Raw genomic sequence first — 19,201 nt, 5'->3', positions numbered from 1 at the left:
TGTTCTCTTCCAAATACTAATACTTTATTGGGAGGACAGTTTTATTTCATTTTAAAAGTCACCATTTTACAATGAGATGTATCTTAATACTTTTTAGTTCTTCACATCACTGTCAAATGAACAAAGCAAACATTTGTATTATTGATGGACTTATTTATTGAAACACATACACATCCCACTCGCCTTTCAATTATGCCATTTTAAAAATGCCTTAAAATAAAACAGTGCTTTAAAATAAAGTACAAATTAATGTTATAACAGAAATTCCCAGTTATAATAATACACAACATATCTAGAAGTAAATATTATTGCACTCAATAGAAGTTAATTTGGAACGGCAGTAATGTGTAGATTGATCTATAAAATATAGAATTTTCCTGGCATTTAAAGGTTATGAAGGGTAGTGCCAATAAGGCTCCTTCAGAATAGTCTAAAGCCAAGGTAAGAAAGCTGTTTTGAGATTTATTAATGGAAGCATATTGGAAGAAGAGCCTTGGATGATGTTCTTAATACCTGGGCATATACTTGTTAGAGAAAGATAAGCATCAATACAACATTACCACCCCACAAATATTATTGAAATTCAGGGCTCATCAGTCCTAAGCAAGGTGACTCTTAGAAGGCTAAATGTAAAATGCAGCCCACCAAAATCCTGAGAGCTTTATGATGCCTCACTGTCATGTTGGTGTCAGTCAGGATTAAGTCTCCCAGTTGCTTTACTTGAGTGTAGAGAAAAATCAAAAGGAGAGCTAAAGATTCTACTCTCGGTCTCGCTAAGTTTGGTACAGATAGTCCTCCACTTATGACCACGGGAACCAGAATTTATGTTGTTAAGTGAGAAATTTGTTAAGTGAGTTTTGCCCCATTTTATGACTTTTCTTGCCACATTTGTTAAGTGAATCACTGCAGTTGTTAAATTAATAACATGATTGTTAAGTGAATCTTGTTTCCCCATTGACTTTGCTTGTCAGAAGATCGCAAAAGATGATCCCATGACCCCAGGACACTGCAACCGTCATAAATATGAACCTGTTGTCAAGCATCCAAATGTAAATCACGTGATCATGAGTGTGCTGCAATGGTCTTAAGTGTGAAAAATGGTCATAAGTGACTTTTTTCAGTGTTGTTGTAACTCTGAATGATCATTAAATGAACTGTTATAAGTCAAGGACTATCTGTACATGGGAACACAATCTTTCCTGTAATTCAGGCAGCAAAATGTTTTTTGGATTCTCCTAAAAACCAAATGTTGTTACTGATTCTTCCATCCCAAAAGTGTACTGGATTTTTACCAGCATTTTTTGTTCCTACGTATAGAAAATATGTAATAGCAAATGTTCCTCAAGCAGTTCTGGTCATAAATTCCATTGAAAGTCTGCAGATTTACTTCTGTGGAGGGGGAAAAAAGATAACTGGGTTCAAATTAGTTCAATCAAACATATTCACATATATATTATTAGTATGATTTAAGGACGACTTTGGAGGAAATAGTAATTGGGAATGTATAGGGAAAATATTCAACCATACAAATGGAAAATTCTGAATTCATTCTTCATATTATTTTTTTAAAAATCTATGTTCAAGTGTGCCAAAACTGAAACTGTGACAAGAATAGTTTCTTGATTTACACAGTGTCCTGACATGCGAGTGTCACTGTCAAAGTCTCATGTGGGTGATTTTTGAAAAATGTTTTGATTCTTATTTCAAAGGCTTAATTATTATTTGGCACATGAAAATAGGAAAATGCCTGTGTATGAACACAAGGGTTAAAGCCTGACAATCTAGTCTATGCTATGCTATATAATGGTAGCACAACACAAATCTTCCACAAATTATAAAATAAGAATTAAATATTGATGGACATAAACATTTCAGATACATTATTGAAGTAAATCATAGAGATGTATGCTGTTTAGAAGAGGGAGGTCCTTTTTACCAAGATGGGAGTATTTGATTTATTATTTATTTTTGTATAACTAAAGTTACTGATACAGTTTATTTAAAAATAATTATAAAGCTCTATTGAGTAGAAGACCTTCATTTCATTTATATACCAGTGTTGCAAAAATTAATCATAAACTAACTTTAAAAGTCAGCCAGTATGACCTGGGATTATGTTTTATCCTTCATCTCCTTGTCTGTGTTTTTATCAAACACAGTAGGTAGAAAAATGCAAACAAAGCTACCTAGTAAAAGCATATAGTTTATATTTATTATAAAGGAATTTGGAAGAGAATTTTGAATGAAACGAAGTACAATGTCTGTTTGTGTGTGTGTGTGTTTAATTTTCATGTTCATTTTTCATGTAAAGGAACCTTTATTCTGAGTCATTTTGCAAAATTATACATCAGATGTTTAAAATCCAAACCTAAAAAATAATAAGGTGGCTTATTAGAATTTAGAAGAAGGTGTTTCATGAAAAATTAAGGGAAACATAAACACTGCAATATTAAGTGAATTTAAATTCTTTGCATTACATACTTATGCTTACTACTTTTTTGCAGCAATTGTATCTGAACTATAGAGGATAGATATTTAATTTCCTATGAATTATATTTTTTTAAATTTTTTAAAATTCCTGAAGAAAACATCTTAGCAATTAAAAGATCCAGAATTTAATTCTACATACTCTACAAACAGCAGGCAAACAATGTTGAAGTGTGAATATTATTAGTAATTGGTAATAAATTAGAAATAAATATTTTTTTCATGTTTAGACCAATTGTTTTTTTTATCACAGTACAAAATTAATATTGTAGTTGAAAGTACAAGTACATTTTTACCTAACTGTTAATAAGGAATATAGTACATTATATCACTTCCAGTGTGCAGTACATAAAAAAGAAAATGCTACTCCCAATTTGTTTTTTGATTTTAGGATGCACTATCAGTGGTATAGAAACTGGCAATCAAGAAATATGCCACTGACTGGCACTGACTGGTTGGGTAGCATAGCAATGAAGGCCATGAAAAAATATTCAAATGCCATAACTTGTCTATATATACAAAGATCAGAATAATGCATCCTTATGAAAGCTAACATGGGACTTTGAAGAAAGAAACTGGATATAAAGAGTATTGATGCTTTTGAACGTTGATGTTGGAAGAAACTTCTGAGAGTACCAAAGTTAGTCAAGACAGGTATCATATGGCTCATACAACAAATTAGTTCAGCATTCTCACTCAAAACAGAAATGACTGGAGTCAGTTTATTATATTTTGGACACCTTATGAAAAGATCTGTCTGCTTTAAAAGTTTATATACTGGCAAAGAAAGCAAAGTAGATGATCAATGGCAGAATAGCTGGGCTTCATTAAAGTCACAATGGATGTAGCATCATTGTGATTATCCTGGAGGAGCTCCATTTACTGTAGGTAGTCTCTCTCTATGAGGCGATACCTTGATGGCACATAATTAATGAAACTGAAGAATAAAAAACACTTGCATTTTCACACATATGAATTAACAAGAAGAATATGAAACTTGAAAAAGTTAATTGTCTACTAGTAGGGCATATGAATACAAGTAGTCCTCAACTTACGACCACAATTGAGCCCAAAATTTATGTTGCTAAATGAGGCTGTTAAGTGAGTTTTGACCCATTTTATGACCGTTCTTGCCACCATTAAGTGAATCACCACAGGTGTTACATTCGTTACAAAGATACTAAATGAATCTGGCTTCTACATTGACTTTGCTTGTCAGAAGGTTGCAAAAAGTGATCACATCACCCTGCAAACATCATAAATATGAGCCAGTTGCCAAGCATCTGAATTTTTGATCATATGACTATGGGAGTGCTGCAGTGGTCATAAGTGTGAAAAATGGTCATAAGACACTTTTTTCCAGTGCCATTGTAACTTTGATCAGTCACTGATGAACTGTTGTAAGTCATAAGTAGAGCACATTGTTTGTAACTTGTCAGGAAGGATTCAGGGTTTAAGGATGATTGCATTTCATCAGTTCTGTATCTACCGCTCTTTCAAGCTTTTTCTGCTTAGTTTGTGAAATGCAGCCCTGAGATAAAAAAAAATATGAATGACTGTTCTCCTATTTCCAAATGTTAATTTTGTCTATATTCGGTCTGCACTGTCTCTCTGTTTCAGTCATCCCTATTTTCTTACTCATAAATGTCTTATTTACAAAAACGGGAGAACATTTGAAAGACTCTGCCGATGGTGTTCACATGACTAATACTACGAAATGCAGGAAGGTTTTTTGAGCAGCTCCAGTCTACGCACAGTTGGCTCCCAGCTGACAGACAGAATGTGGGGTGGGCTTTTTTACCAGAATGTTGGGAACTGGATGCCCAGCTATGCTTGTAGTTATACAGTGCCCAGAAATCTGATGCTTATGCCAGAATTCAGGCAGTTAAATAGTATAGAAACTGGGTAGCTTTTATTCCTTTTTCATTTCAGCAAAGGTTATATAATGAGGGGATTGCTGCTTAAGTAAAAGGAAAAATGAAGTCTTTGTTAAATGCCTTAACAAAGAAAGAAGGTAAGCACTTAACACAAAGCACTTGATGCTTAAGAACTGCTATTTTTTCCTGCATGCTTAATGTCATCTGCTGGTTACTATAATTATAGTAAATTCCTTCTATATTTTTTTTTCTAGAATTCCTTTATGTTAGGTTTCCTTTTAGACAACTCATTATAAGAGCTTGCCTATAAGTTGCTGGCTTTGGTATGTTTTTGAATTATTCCATGTATTAAAAAATTCTGTTGTTTCCTAGTGTATGCTTTTAGTAAGTGTAAACAATTCCTTAATATATTATTAAATGTTTGTGGAAGAACATTTTGGAGCTTATGAAACATTTTTAATCTATTATAATCATGATAATTATTTACAGGGAAGCTTTTTATATATTGTCATCTAAAACATTACAAGTGTAGCTGATTATGAAAAAGAAATGAATTTAAAAGTGGAAACCATTTCCATATAACTTGTAAAATGTATACTCTTATTCTGTAAGTTTTCATATGCAATTTTATTACAAAAATAGTACATGTAGGAAGCAGCTTGGAAATATCCGTCCAGTTGTATTGTCCAAACTATATTGGGAAAAGGGAAGAAAACATACTGAGCAGGAGAAGCTTGTTGTGTCCTTAATTTTTCTTATACTATTTATGATATGTGCATTGGTCATTTAAAAACTTCACCCATTTTAAACTTAATATTTAAAAGAAGGTTTTGTTTTGAACATCAAGTGAAAATAATTCACAAAGTAATAAAATCTAAGAATAATGCCATGTAGTGAGAAAAGAGAGGATATGTTCTTAAGGAAAATTGCTTGGTATGTTGTTTCTCCTTAAATATAGGAATATACTATGGATTTACAGTACAATTTAGGAGAAAATTAAATTGGATTCCATAGATTAAATCTGTGTTATTGTTTTTGATGTTTGCCTTATAATTAAGCTGAGATCTGTATATGGTTTGAATCTTTGTTTGGAAGAGGGAGGGAGAGAGAGAGGGGGGAGAGAGGAAAAAGAGAGAGAGAGAGAGAATATGAAGCAATTTCCTGGAGAAGGGAGGCAGGGTTACCCTTCTTTTGATTTCCTATTCCCCTTTGCAGCTTTCCAGGTCCCTTCTAACAATGTTCTGGAAGGTCACTCCAGAAGAGAAGATGTCAATGAAGACTGCAGGCTGAAGGAGGAGATAGAGAAAATTGTTCTTCCTTCCCTTGTCCTTTAGCACCAACTGACATCCAAATGAGTGCAGTCTGGTTCCAACTTGTTGAATTCAGCACTTCCACACCGGTTACAGTATTTTCTTTTATTAAACCCTTGGGAGCAGGATGACTTTGACTCAGAAATGGTAGCAATGTTCAATCATAGGGAAGAAGAAACAAGCCAGTAGTCTAGTCCTTACAAGCTGGGTTCATATAGAACAGTGATGGCTAACCTTTTCTGGACCAAAGCGTGTGTGGGTGCGCATGAACCCCCAAAATGCAATGTGCGTGCCCCCCCACATGCAAGTACAGCAGAGACCTGATGACCATCTGGCCAATGGGAGATGCGTGTGCATGCGCGGTGGAGCTGAACTGGGGCGACAGCTCGCGTGCCCACAGAGAAGCTGCTGCATGCCACCTGTGGCATGTGTGCCATAGGTTTGCCATCACAGATACAGAAGAAAGGGCAATTTGACAAACCCATTTTTTCACTCATTTAATCTCTTCTCATTTCTTTTCCATTACTGAAAAGGGAACAACATCAAAGCTTTCAGGCTAGTATATCCCTTATGACCTGGAGTGCTAGAACTGGGAAGAGGGCTGAGAGCAAAGTTTATTATAGGAGAAAATGGAGTTACAGGATTTTCAACTATAATGTTGCTGAGCTAGAAATGAATCAGCTTAGTTCTTAAGATTGCTGATATTACAGACTGAGATCTGGAGCTACTCTCAAGCTGACAAAACTTTTCATGTGGATGTTTCCTGAAATAACATTTTTGTTTTGTTTAAATATTCAGTCTAGAATATGTGAGGAAACTTCATTTAAGGTGGAATAAACATGGATGTCTTTGAGTTAGTGCATGTTGTGGAAGAATGCAAACCAAAAAAAAAAAAAAAACAACTCACAGGAAAGGTCATTTCTCTGTCATGAATTGGAATCATTGTCCAGAAGGTGTTAAATGAAAAAATAAAGATATAATGATTTTGTTCTAAAGTGATGTATGTCATTTTAGTTACTAAAAAGGTAAAATCTTTCATGAAGCATACTCAGTTTTGAGTGACTACATGGACATTTCTAGTGTTCTTGGCAATAATACAGTAATGGTTTGCCATTGTCTTTGTCCAGGATGTTTTTTAAGCTCTTTAGTCTATTCTCTCCTCCTGTGAGCTTTTGGTCATCTTCCATTTAGCTGCTAACCAGGTCTACGTAGGAGATTCTCTTCATACGTAGCTCTTTTTAAGATTGACCAAAGTCAGTTAGTTGCTGCCAAGGGCTCTTATTTCTTGTTGCTACATATACAAAACATTGTTTCTGGCTATTTGAAATAATTCAAGAAATTCAGTTAATGAATAAAATGGTGATGTTTCTTAAAGAATGCATATTGATACCTGTAATCATCTATCTTTGTGAACATATCAGAACTACATTAGCTCATTAACGAATGGAAATAGAAAAGTGGTTACTTCTGTAAAAGTTAAGAAGTAAAAATTCAGGGCATCCACAAATCCAACATGACCTAATTACTAAAAAAAAAGGCTGAAAACAGGTACACAAGGTTTTCTGCAAAGGAGACAAATGATGCCATATGTCATGATGTCACAAAAAGATGGGACTTAATACTTACGTATTATGTAAAGAAATAATTACATAACAGCATCATGATAGACATGAGATTTTGACATCTTAGAGGCTTGCCAGAGTCATATTGATAACAAATTCATATCATCTTCTTAAGATACAGGCAGAAGGAAGGCCCCAGTTGTTTTAGCCTTTAGCCTTTTGTCTATTCTATCAGATCCAACATACATTGAACAGACATACCCTAGGTGTTTTTTTTTAATTAAACAGTATAATATTGTAGGACTGAAAAAGCATGCCTTCTCTGTCCCAACACTTGCGCCTTCCTGTCTGAGATTGGGAGGCCCCCAGTTGTTTTAGCCTTATGGAAAGTTGTTAAAACTGGACTTTTCTCTTGTTTGAAGCCCAATATATGGCTTGTCTGTTTTCGTGGAACAGTTAGGCTATTTTTCTTTTTATATTGAATTATTTGAAATGGTTACAGGGTTTTTATATTGTTTTATATAGATTGTTTCCCCATCCAGAGGAACATCTTAACTTCTGAAACAAAGAAAGAACGTGTAGGATTTTTGCTGTTTTTAGAGATTTGGTTAGTTCTATTATTGCACAAGCATCGTAAAAAAGTAAGGAATCAAAAAAATAAAAGAAGAGCTTCATGAAGATATATAATCTAATGCAGAATATACTGTAAACAGAAGCAATCTGGCTTTTCCCATTGACTTTGCTTGTTGAAAGCCGGCTGGGAAGATGACATATTGCTAAAGTGTGACCCCAGGGCACTGCAACTACTGTAAATACATGCTGGTTTCCAAAGAATCCAAATTGTGATCACATATGTCACTTTTTTCGGTGCTGTTGTAATTTCGAACTATCCCTAAACGGATGGTTGTTAGTCTAGGAGTCTACAGCTGTGAATGTAGGTAGTCAATTTCTCCATTTCTGCATATTTTCCCATGTTGGGTTAGGGTTAGGGTTAGAGTGAGGGGATGGGATGGGATGGGACCTGCAACATTACTTGCCTCCCTGCTCTAGTGGGTCAGGTAGATGTCATTGGCAAGAGACGGTCCCTCAGATAACTTGGTCCCAAGCCATGAAGGGCTTTAAAGGTGACAACTAGCACTTTGAATTACATCTGGATTTGGGCCTAGTTGGTATCTTTCAGTCTAATTGTAGAGTTGTGTAGGGGGAAACTTGGCATGTTGCTGTATAAACTATTTGTTACTCTTGTGGGGAAGCAGTCATAATTCTAATATATAAATAAACCAACAATTTGTTTCATAATCTCTACCAACACTCAGCTGGGGAAATCATTGGAATTATGGTACAGATGGGCTTCAGAAGGTTGTTGCATAGAACAGCAATGTTCTACCTTTCTGGTTCAGCAGACCAGAGTGGGGTGGGTGGGTTTGCAAACACTGGTTGTGCAAATGCAGCTTTGTGTGCTTGCATGCTCGCCCGCATATCTGCGACCTGGTTCCCAACATGCCAGGCCATGGACCAGCAGTATAGTACACAGTTGAAGTTCTTTGTCACTGGGAAAGAAGAGATACAATGGAGACCAATGTTCCTTCTAATTTTTTTTCAGTGTGAGCAGAAAAATATAGTGTTTGAGCGGCATATTTTCATGCCTGAGCACGTGAATTTTTTTCACAGATGTCATCTAAGACAACAACGAAATCAGTATTATTTGAAACTCAGTTATGTTTATTCAAGGTACCCGCTTAATTAAGTGTTATATAATATCAGTATCACTTAACAACGGTCCTGCTTAGCAACCAAAATGTTGGCTCAGAAACTCTGGCATTGAAGCATGCAAGTCTTAAAGCTATCAAGTTACAAGACCCTTGCACCCCTAACCATTTAGAAAAAAAACCCCAGGGGTCTTCAAACCTGACAGCTTTAAGATTTGTGGACTTCAACTCCCAGAACACCTCCTCCAGTCATGTTGGCTCAGGAACTCTGGCATTGAAGCATGCAAGTCTTAAAGCTGTCAAATTACAAGACCCTTGCACCCCTAACCCTTTAGGAAAAAAAACCCAGGGATCTTCAAACCTGACAGCTTGTGGACTTCAACTCCCAGAATTCCTCCTCCAGTCATGTTGCAGCAATGTCATCTGCGTGGATCTGCTCCATCTTCGAGTTTTTTCACAGGGGGCAGGGCTGCCGCTGAAGATGCCAACGAGCCCCCGCCGCCACTAGAATAGCTGCTGCCGCCTGCTCCTCCTCCTCCTCCTCCTCCAACAGCACCAACATATTTGCTGCCCAGCGCTGCAGCCGAGGTGAAGCCTCCAAAGCTCCAGCAGGCGCCCCCACCCATGGCAGCGGCGGCGGTGCCTCCCCCTCTGCTCGGAGCACCTCAGCTGGGCTCTAGGTTACCCCTGCCGCCGCCTCCACCTCCGCCGTGCTTTTCAGAAGCCATGAGGCCTTTTTCCCTGCTCCCACCCCCTCCGCCGCCTTCTTACTAGCTCCTGCGGCCAAATGGCTCCTCAAAAGCACGGCGGAGGAGGAAGGGGGAGGGATAACGCGGGGGCCAGCTCAGGTGCTCTGCATGGAGGGGGAGGCACCGCCGTCGCTGCCATGGGCAGGGGCGCCTGCGGGAGCTTTGGAGGCTTCACCTCGGCTGCAGTGTTGGCGGCAAATCCGGCAGTGCTGTTGGAGGAGGAGGCGGCAGCAGATATTCCCCCCAGCTTCTGGAGCCTGTGACAGAAATCACTGCACGCAGTTAGAAATGGCTGCACGGTGTTTTCTTGCCACGTGCGCGGCCGCGCAGCCGCGCACCTTAGAGGGAACAGTGATGAAGACATGTCTGAAAAGATAAATGGACTTACATAATTCCCTTTACAAGTGTTGATCCTTATTGGATTTCCCTTTTCATGTCAATTTAAAAGTTTTATGTTTTTCAAACAATTTTTAAAAGTATTAATTCATATGAAATTTGATCTTGGGAAATATTAGGTTAACGCAGTGTTTCATAGGGTCTGGTAACAAGATTCAAGGGTTATTGCAGGGCGTGGCTTTTTTCTGTAATATTCTTTTATACCAGCTGCCCATTTGAGGTGCTTGCCTTCATTTTTGTTCATGTCCTAATATTTATGTACTCTCTCTCTTGTTGTTTGTAAGAGATGATGATAATAAAATTGTTAAATATGAATTTTGCATAAGTGGAACTGAAATTTGAATGCTAGTTCAGCCTAGCTTATAATTATTTGATTCCATTTTTCTAAAAAAAAAGGTTTTCTTTTTCCTTTTCATGTTGTAATTATTAATATTTAACAACGATCTGAGTATTTATTTAAATATTTCCACACACACACACCCCGACGATTCAGTGAGAATGAGTGAAGTTAACCGAAAATTCTTTAACAAGTGCCATAATAGATTCACCAGTGGAAATACATTTTCGGCTGTGTTTAAAAGGGGTCATAGTTTCTGTGGGTTCAGCAGATAACCAACACGTAATTCTGAAAAAGGTGAGAACTTTGCGTGCTGGGTAGCCTCCTGAACATAGGCCATCATGCAAAGCCAATACATTTTATAACAAATGTTCTGTGGATAAAAACTCAGATTCCTTCCACAAACAAAATTGCTGAGATCTCACCTGCACGGTTGTTTCTCATGATGCTGCGTGGATGCCATGTGATTAAGTTTTAGTACAGCTGTTGCTCCAGAGCAAATGCTATAATTAATCAGTTTTGCTGAGCTTGCCCAAAGAGACAGAGCAACTGGTTCCCTAGTATCAAGGAAGCTTCATTTTGTCCTACCATCTGGTGTCTCCCGTCTAGATCCCTCCATCACCTTCTTCCATTTTTGGGAGTGATAAGAAGGGTGGCTTTGCCGCATCACCCATGTAACGGAATTAGAGGCTATTGTGTTTTTGGAACCAATATTTTTACTCCGTTGGACAGCTGAACATCCTCCCCTTATTCAAGGGAGCAGCAGGAGGGCACTTGCTTGGCAGTATGAAATTGCAGTACCGGGTAATGAGGTCAGGCTGGTGGAGGTCAGTCTGAGAGCCTTATGTAACTTGACACTCCTGGATTTGCAGAAAAGTCAGTAAATGAAAAGTCCTGCATGAGGATAGTTGTATTTTGTTTGTTCCTTTTAACCTCTTTCTCTTGAGGCGATATCTCTAGGGTGGAATCTTGTATCTTATTCTGTGTTTCTTGTAACTGCGAAGCAAGTTAGCATAGCTAAAGGGCCAATTGTGGGTGAGAAAAATCTGTTGTTTTCTGTCATAAATAAGTTATTTTGCAGGATGACAAGCTGTCTTCTCTTGCCATACTATAACATTTACTTCTTCTTTTTTAATGAAACTATTCATACTGCTCATCATTCATTGGTCAGATATTTGATCTTCATTGTTGAGTTTTAACTTCCAATTCTTTATTCTTGAACAATAATTCTATACTATTACAGTATTCTGTAATAGATACAGATAGTCGTTGAATTAAAACCATTTGTTTCGTGACTTGAAATTACAAGTGATTTACAACTAGTCCTCACACTTAATGACTGTCTCAGCCTCCCTACTGTCATGTGATCAAAGTTCAGGCACATGGCAATTGGCATGTATTTGCAACCATTGCAGTCTCTTTCTTTCCTTCCTTCCTTCCTTCCTTCCTTCCTTCCTTCCTTCCTTCCTTCCTTCCTTCCTTCCTTCCTTCTTTCTCTTTCTTTCTTTCTTTCTTTCTTTCTTTCTTTCTCCCTGCTCTGTCTGTCTCTGTCTCTGTCTCTTTTTCTCTGTCTCTGTCTCTCTCTCTGTATGTGTGTCTCTCTCTCTGTCTCTGTCGGTCTGTCTCTCTTCCACCTTATCACAAGATAACTTTCTGAACTGGCTTCCAACAAGCAAATTCAGTGGGGAAAGTCAGTTTCACTTAGTGACCATGTGTTTCACTTAACTGCAGTGATTTGTTTAAGAACCATGGCAAATAAGGATTTACAATTGGCCCTGACTCACTTAACAACCACCTAATTTAGGAATGAAAATGCTGATTCCGATTGTTGTTATAAGTCCAAGAGTACCTGTAATGAGTTCAAGATTATACTAATCTCATTAAATCTAGTTCATTTTTAAAAGTTTTCCAGTGGAAATGATTTTTAATTGCTCTCTAAATGAAATTGCAATGTTCACCTGAATAGGCAATCCCACTTTTAATATTCTATATGAAAAATTAAAAGGATATTAAAATACCACTGAAATGTTTGCAAGGTGAGTAAGTGATTTTAAAAGATCAATGCTTTTCTCTATTTTATTGCAGTGCCATTCAGAGAGGCTCCCACTTACTCAAACAGACGACGGAAACCTCACAGCACTTTGGCCACACCTCGCCTCTTGCTTCGGTCTAATAGCGATAACAATTTGAACATCAATCTTCCTAACTGGTCAGCCTCCCCTTTACCCTCTTCACACCGTAGCCTTTCGCCTCACCTATTCCAACAGATGCAGAATAATCCTAATGGAACTGTAAAAACTGTGGGAAGTTACACTTCATCATCTCGGAGCCGCTCTCCATCATTAAATAGGCTAGGAGAGGATGCAAAGCGCCAGCAGCAACAACGGCACATCAGGTAACTTTGCACTGTTGGTCTTTTTAAAATGAGAATTTCTGCAATTCTGTTATTATACCACCTCCTCTATGCCTTTAACTACTGCGCTGAGCTGGCGCTGTGGTTAAATGCAGCACTGCAGGCTACTTCAGCTGACTGCAGTTCGGCTGTTCAAATCTCACTGGCTCAGGGTTGACTCAGCCTTCCATCCTTCCAAGGTGGGTAAAACGAGGACCTGAATTGTTGTTGGGGGCAATATGCTGACTCTGTAAACCGCTTAGAGAGGGCTGAAAGCCCTATGAAGTGGTATATAAGTCTAACTGCTATTGCTATTGCTATTCTTTTTCCACACAAATATTTGTCATTCCCCAAAAGAATACAAATAAACACTTCTTCCTGCTGCCTTGGTTGGAATTCTAATGGGACATAGGATATGGATATTACCTATAGCTTGAAAGATTCTGGGAAGCTGCCATGGAGCTAGCTAATGGTTCTTTTTTAATGGAAAGGAGAAACAAGAATGAATTTGTAATTAGTTTTCCAGACTAGCTCCCCTGGAAACTTTGATAGTCTGATACAGAAAGTTTGGATTTAGCCCTTCTATGGATTTTGTATCTGTTCCACTCACTAATATTACTGCTTTATGTGGAGACTCAGGAGACAGAAGGAACTTTGCTCATTTGCAAAGTGAATAAAGTTGCACAAGTTAGACTGCTTGTAAGTAGCATGCACCCTCCAAATTCTCTGTTATTAGGGATGTAGGTTGTGTTTGGGTGATGTGTATTTAAGGGTTAAGTGACTTAAGTGTCTAAGATGCTGAGCTTCTAGATCAGAAAGGTCGGCACTTCAGCGGCTTGAATCCTTAGTGCCATGTAACGGAGTGAGCTCCCATTACTTGTCCCAGCTTCTGCCAACCTAGCAATTCAAAAGCATGAAAAAAATGCAAGTAGAAAAATAGGGACCACTTTGGTGGGAAGGTAACACAGTCCCGTGTGCCATCAGTATTTAGTTATGCAGTCCACATGACCATGGAGATGTCTTCGGACAGCACTGGCTCTTCGGCTTTGAAACGGAGATGAGCACTGCCCCTAGCGTCAGGAACAACCAGCACATATGTACGAGGGAAACCTTTACCTTAAAAACTGCAGGGTATTTTTGTGGGTCTCAATTTGCATTATAATTTCAGAAATGAAAGGGGAAAGAATTATTTCTCATCTCCAGTTTTTCTATTTTTTTTTAAGCATTATAGTTAGTAGAAGTGGGAGATCACATCTCTGTGTCAGCCTGGTATGTAACATATTAAGATATCCCAACATGAAAATGAGAAAAGAGAACACTCTAGCATGCATTAAGGAAGGGCCTTCAAAGTGAGTGGACTGCGGGGATCCAATTGGTCTACAATTGGATGACATCCTTTTGTCTGATTGGGAGATTCTGGACCTCTGTGAACTGTTTGCAATGACTGCCAGAGAGAGACTGGATTTTTCATTGACCAGCTTGTTGTTTTTTTTGGGGGGGGGGTGTTATATATGCTATACCCATTTTGTGGAATATTGACGACAAATTGAATGGCTTCTATCAAGCCTTAGCAGTGGGTTGGACTAGAAGACCTCCAACAACTCTGTTTTTCTGTTAAGCTAATCAAAAAATTGCAAAATGATGGATGCAGCTTTGTTGTAAAAGGGGATGTAGTTCTTTTAACAGGAATAGGTAAATTGAGGGAAGGAAGTGAAGAGGAACAGAGAAGACACCAGAGCAGTGATGGCTAACCTTTTTGTTGTTGGGTACCAAAAATGCAAGCGTGTGGGCTCGTGATAGTATGCGCACATGCTGGCAACCCATAATGCAAAGCAACAACCCCCCCTCCCATGCACGTTGCACTACTCGCCTCCAAGCTGAGCTTGGTATTTCCTTCGGGGGGAAGCTGTTTTTACCCTCCCCAGGTTCCAGGAAAGCCTCTGGAGCCTGGGGAGGGCAAAAAACGGGCACAACAGGATTACTGGAAGTTCAGAAATGATCTGTTTCTAGCTTCTGGGGGGCCAGAGGAGGCTGTTTTCACCCTCCTCAGGCTCTGGTGGCTTTCCTGAAGTCTGGGAAGGGTAAAAACAGCCTTCCCCAGGCCCCCGGAGGGCCTCCAGAAGATCAAAAATCAGCTGGCCGATGCATGCTGAAGCTGATGGCTCGCATGCCAGCAGACATGGCTCCTCATGCCACCTTCGCCAAAGGTTTGCCATCACGGCACTAGAGTTACCAACAGACAACTTTCTCTCCCAATGCAAGTATTGAATTAAAAGGAAGAAAGAAGGACCTTGGTGGAGTCTTGGCACATGCTGCTTGTAGCAGGAGAGGACGTTGCCTGTTGCTTTATCCGGGCAGAAGGTGGGCTGGGAAACAGCAACAAGAAAAATCCTTTCTTGCTTTGACACCCAAGAAAACTGAAAGCTCCATGCACCCTGCTGTGTTATTTTTTTTATTCAGGCAGCAATACTGCCTAATTCTTGAAATGTGGTTGGTTGCAGGGGGCAGCAATTTTTAAGAAACACACCTTCCATCTGAAGAAGAGGAAAGCAGATCAATATAGCTGCTTTAAGTACAGTAAATGTCACAAAAGAAAGCCAATGTGTCGGAAATTCATGATGCTTTTAGTGCAAAATAATAATACTGCAATTAACTGATTTTTCTCCTTAAAAATCTTATCTAAAGTTTTGGTTTAAAAAATGTCTAAGGTGCTAGATTGGTAGCAGATAATGCTGCATGATTTTATGCTGTTAATTGGGAGCAAATTCTTTGTTTAATGTAAACTATGCTATAAAGAGTGTTAAAAGATGAAATAAAACCATTCTATTCTGCTGTCTTTCAGTGCCAATTATAATCCCAGTGCCAACAAGGACATTATATCTGCTTTAGATTATCAGGGTCAAAAACGCAAACTGTATAGTGCTGTACCTGGAAGACTATTTATTGTTGTGAAGCCATATCAACCTCAAGGAGAAGGGGAAATTCATTTGCACAAAGGCGACAGAGTAAAAGGTCAGTTTCTTTTCTTTTCAAAAATTTGTGGATAATCATGTATAAATTTTTGAAGCAGGCCACTGAACATAAAAATATTTCATATATCTAAATTTTTAGCTTATGGTTATTACGTAAATGGGCAGATATTAAAGTTGAAATTGATTTTATCCTGAGAGTGATCACTCCTCTCTTATCGCAAATTTATACATGGAACATTTTGAAACTAACACCTTAGATAAATCTGAACACAAACACAAACTCTGTCTTAGATATGCTGATGACACTTTTGTGATTTGGCCACACGGGAAAGAAAAACTGGACATCTTCCTCACAGATCTCAACAGCCTACCCCCAAAAATATAATTCACTATGGAAATAGAAGCAAACAACCAACCTCCCTTTCTGGACGTCCTAATTTACAAAAAACCCAATGGCTCCCTAGGACACACCGGAAAAAAAAAACCACGAACCGCTACTTAAACGCACAATCCCATCACCACCCTGCACAGATCAACTTTGTAGCCAAGACCCTCATCTCCAGAACCAAATGCCTACCTGACAAAGACCACCTGAAAACCAAATTACACACTCTCACAAACGTATTAATCTCCAACGAAAACCAAGGAGTCTACAAAATACCATACAAAATCTGCCCTGCCACATACATAGGACAAACGAACAGGAGAATAAATGCACGCATTGCAGAACACAAGAATGCAGTAAGAAAAAAAAGAAAAAACTACCTCCCTTTTCCAGCACCTTAAAGCTATAGGACATGAAATTAATTTTGAAGGAACCAGGTTAATCTCCAAAACTGAACACTTCAACAAGAGAATAATTATGGAAGCTATCAAAATAGAGGAACACCCCCACAACATGAATAAAAGTGACAATACCTCCTGCCTACCAGACATCTGGAAACCAGCCCTGGTAAACAAATGAGCCCCATCCACCACCCAGGCCATTACAACATAAAACAACAACGGACCCACAGCCAGCACCAATCAGCACCAATCTAATATGATCATGATACAGCCACACATCCATTCAATCCACTTTCTGAAACAAAGCCAGCACTCCACACACACACACCAAGATTTATACAAAGACGGCAGCTCTGGCCACTCTTTAAGCCAAAAACAGCAGCCTGAGGATGGCGAGTGAGACCTCACCAAAACATTGCCAAGACAATCTCAATCTTACATGGGAAAAGACGCGAATATAATACACACACACACACACACACACACACACAAACGAAATAGTCTTGGACAGGAGCAGTGAATGTGAGGAAGTTACTTCCCAATCTTCTAGTTTGCTGTAGCTTCCCAGTTTAGACAGCCTATTCAACCTGCAAAGGATAAGAGAGAAATGCTATTTTTCCACAACAGATCAGTATCATCCTAGAACTGTTAATGGATAAAACAAACTATACCAGAAGTAAATTCAAATCAAATTTCCAGCTTGATCATGAATACATTTCAGCCAAGGTTAAATTGATCAAAACCTGCATGACCTTTGCATGTAATAATGTACAGCATCTACAGCATTTGCTCTAAAAGCAAAAGGAAAAACATGAGGTAAAAACAGCGAAGTAGGAAATGAGCTCAATCAATTAAAGATTAAAAACTGCTTCAAAAATTGCTTCAAGAGTAAGGACTAATTAAATCAAGACCTGGTCGACAACTTCAAGGCTTTATCAAGTAAGGATAAATAATTAAATAATCCAACTGTAAAATCATGTAAGGTTTGGACAGGAGTTACAGGACCTAGGAGATCTTATGATCCAATCCTTTTCCCAATACAATAATCCACTATTATAGAGTTTCTGACAGCTATCCTCCATCAAATGATAGTCGAACATTTCCTAGAGAAGTCTGTTCCATTGTTGTACAGTTCTTGTTGTAAGGAGGCTTCTTTTTGTTGCTGTTCAACCAAAATCTGTTTCCTAGTAATTTCATCCTATTGTTTCTCATGCTGTCATTTCTAAATTTCTGAATAATTTTGTCCCGTCTTCTGCTTTTAATAATGCTTGAAGGTAGATATCATGTCTCACCTCAGTCTTTGCTTCTTTAAGCTTAATATACTTGGAACCACCTAATTTTTCTTGTATATTTTTCCCTCCAGACCCTTATCACAACTGTCAGTTTGGAATATAAGTGTTATATTAGCAGTTTTATCTATTTCCAAGTGTTTACGGTATAGAATTAGGAGATAAATGATATATACTATGTTATTTACTTTTCAAAGTAATACAGCTTATCATGATTGTTAATATTTGCATTAAGAAATCTTGGTTATACTGATGAAAACCACAAATAGGCCATTTATATAAAAATTATATTAACTATGCTAATTAAATATGAACATTCAAGAGCTGTCCTTAGTGCTGAATCAACCTATCCATTGACATAGCTTTCTTTTAACTAAATATTTTCTTGATAAGAAAACACCCTCAAAATATTGAGAGCAGAGGGGCATTTGCAAAAGAGAAGATATGGTCAAGGTGTCACAAAGAATAGCATTGTTGAGTAAACACTTAATGTACCTACTTGAATAATGATATGCTGCCTAGAGTCATTTCTTGTGAGATGGAGAGCCATATTACATAGATGGATGGATGGCTAGCTGGTGGGCTGGCTGGCTGGCTGGCTGGCTGGCTGGCTGGCTGGCTGGCTGGGAGGGAGGGAGGGAGGGAGGGAGGGAGGGAGGGAGGGAGGAAGGAAGGAAGGAAGGAAGGAAGGAAGGAAGGAAGGAAGGAAGGAAGGAAAGAAAGATGACCTTGTCCCTCTATTTATTACTATAGTTATTAGAGTTTAGTTTAATAATTATAGTAACAGATAGAAGGGCAGGGCCCATATTAATAATGAAACATTTGCTTGAAGCTGCTTGCTAACAGATGGATTAACTAATATGTTCTGTTATAACCAGCATAACACAAAACTGTGCTCAGGCCATCATGGTTTCCATTTGTTGCCGCAAGAGCAATATGCTTTCTCAGTTAGTAATCACAATACTAGAAAAGTATAAATGATTCCCAAAGTATAATCTTCTCCATCTGTCATCCTTCATATACTGTATGATGTACTAGTATGTCAATCCACAACTATCATAACATTATTGATATATGATGATAATTGCATTCTAATAAATCACCATATTTGGAAAAATAGGGGGGTGGGGAGAAAAGCACAGCACTACACCCCTTTCTTTTCTTCTTCTATAATTCCTGGCAGTGAGGAAAAGACATGAGAAACAATTATAGTGAATGCAATGCTTTCATTCTTTTCTCACGGGTATGATGATAAAACTTTAACTAGGATTTTGGCTTCACTACTCACAGCCATTGCCTGTTGTATTCAACACATAATTTGCTCTGGATCTAAGA

General features: G+C 38.3%; 1 protein-coding gene across 5 annotated transcripts in view; it reads left to right on the top strand.

Moving 5' to 3' along the window:
* The window catches only part of SHANK2 (SH3 and multiple ankyrin repeat domains 2), a 339,586-nt gene that overhangs the window by 106,647 nt on the left and 213,738 nt on the right, over nucleotides 1–19,201 (top strand). For all 5 annotated transcript variants that reach the window (XM_032225503.1, XM_032225519.1, XM_032225512.1 and 2 more), the window contains 2 exons: nucleotides 12,513–12,822; nucleotides 15,662–15,831. In XM_032225503.1, the coding sequence (XP_032081394.1) occupies nucleotides 12,513–12,822; nucleotides 15,662–15,831 (480 nt within the window). The remainder of the gene's footprint in view (nucleotides 1–12,512; nucleotides 12,823–15,661; nucleotides 15,832–19,201) is intronic.

Source organism: Thamnophis elegans, chromosome 1 (assembly GCF_009769535.1).
Source record: "Thamnophis elegans isolate rThaEle1 chromosome 1, rThaEle1.pri, whole genome shotgun sequence".
Lineage (NCBI taxonomy): Eukaryota > Metazoa > Chordata > Lepidosauria > Squamata > Colubridae > Thamnophis > Thamnophis elegans.
Note: the sequence above shows the minus strand (reverse complement) of the source record. Positions and strands in the feature narration are given on the sequence as shown.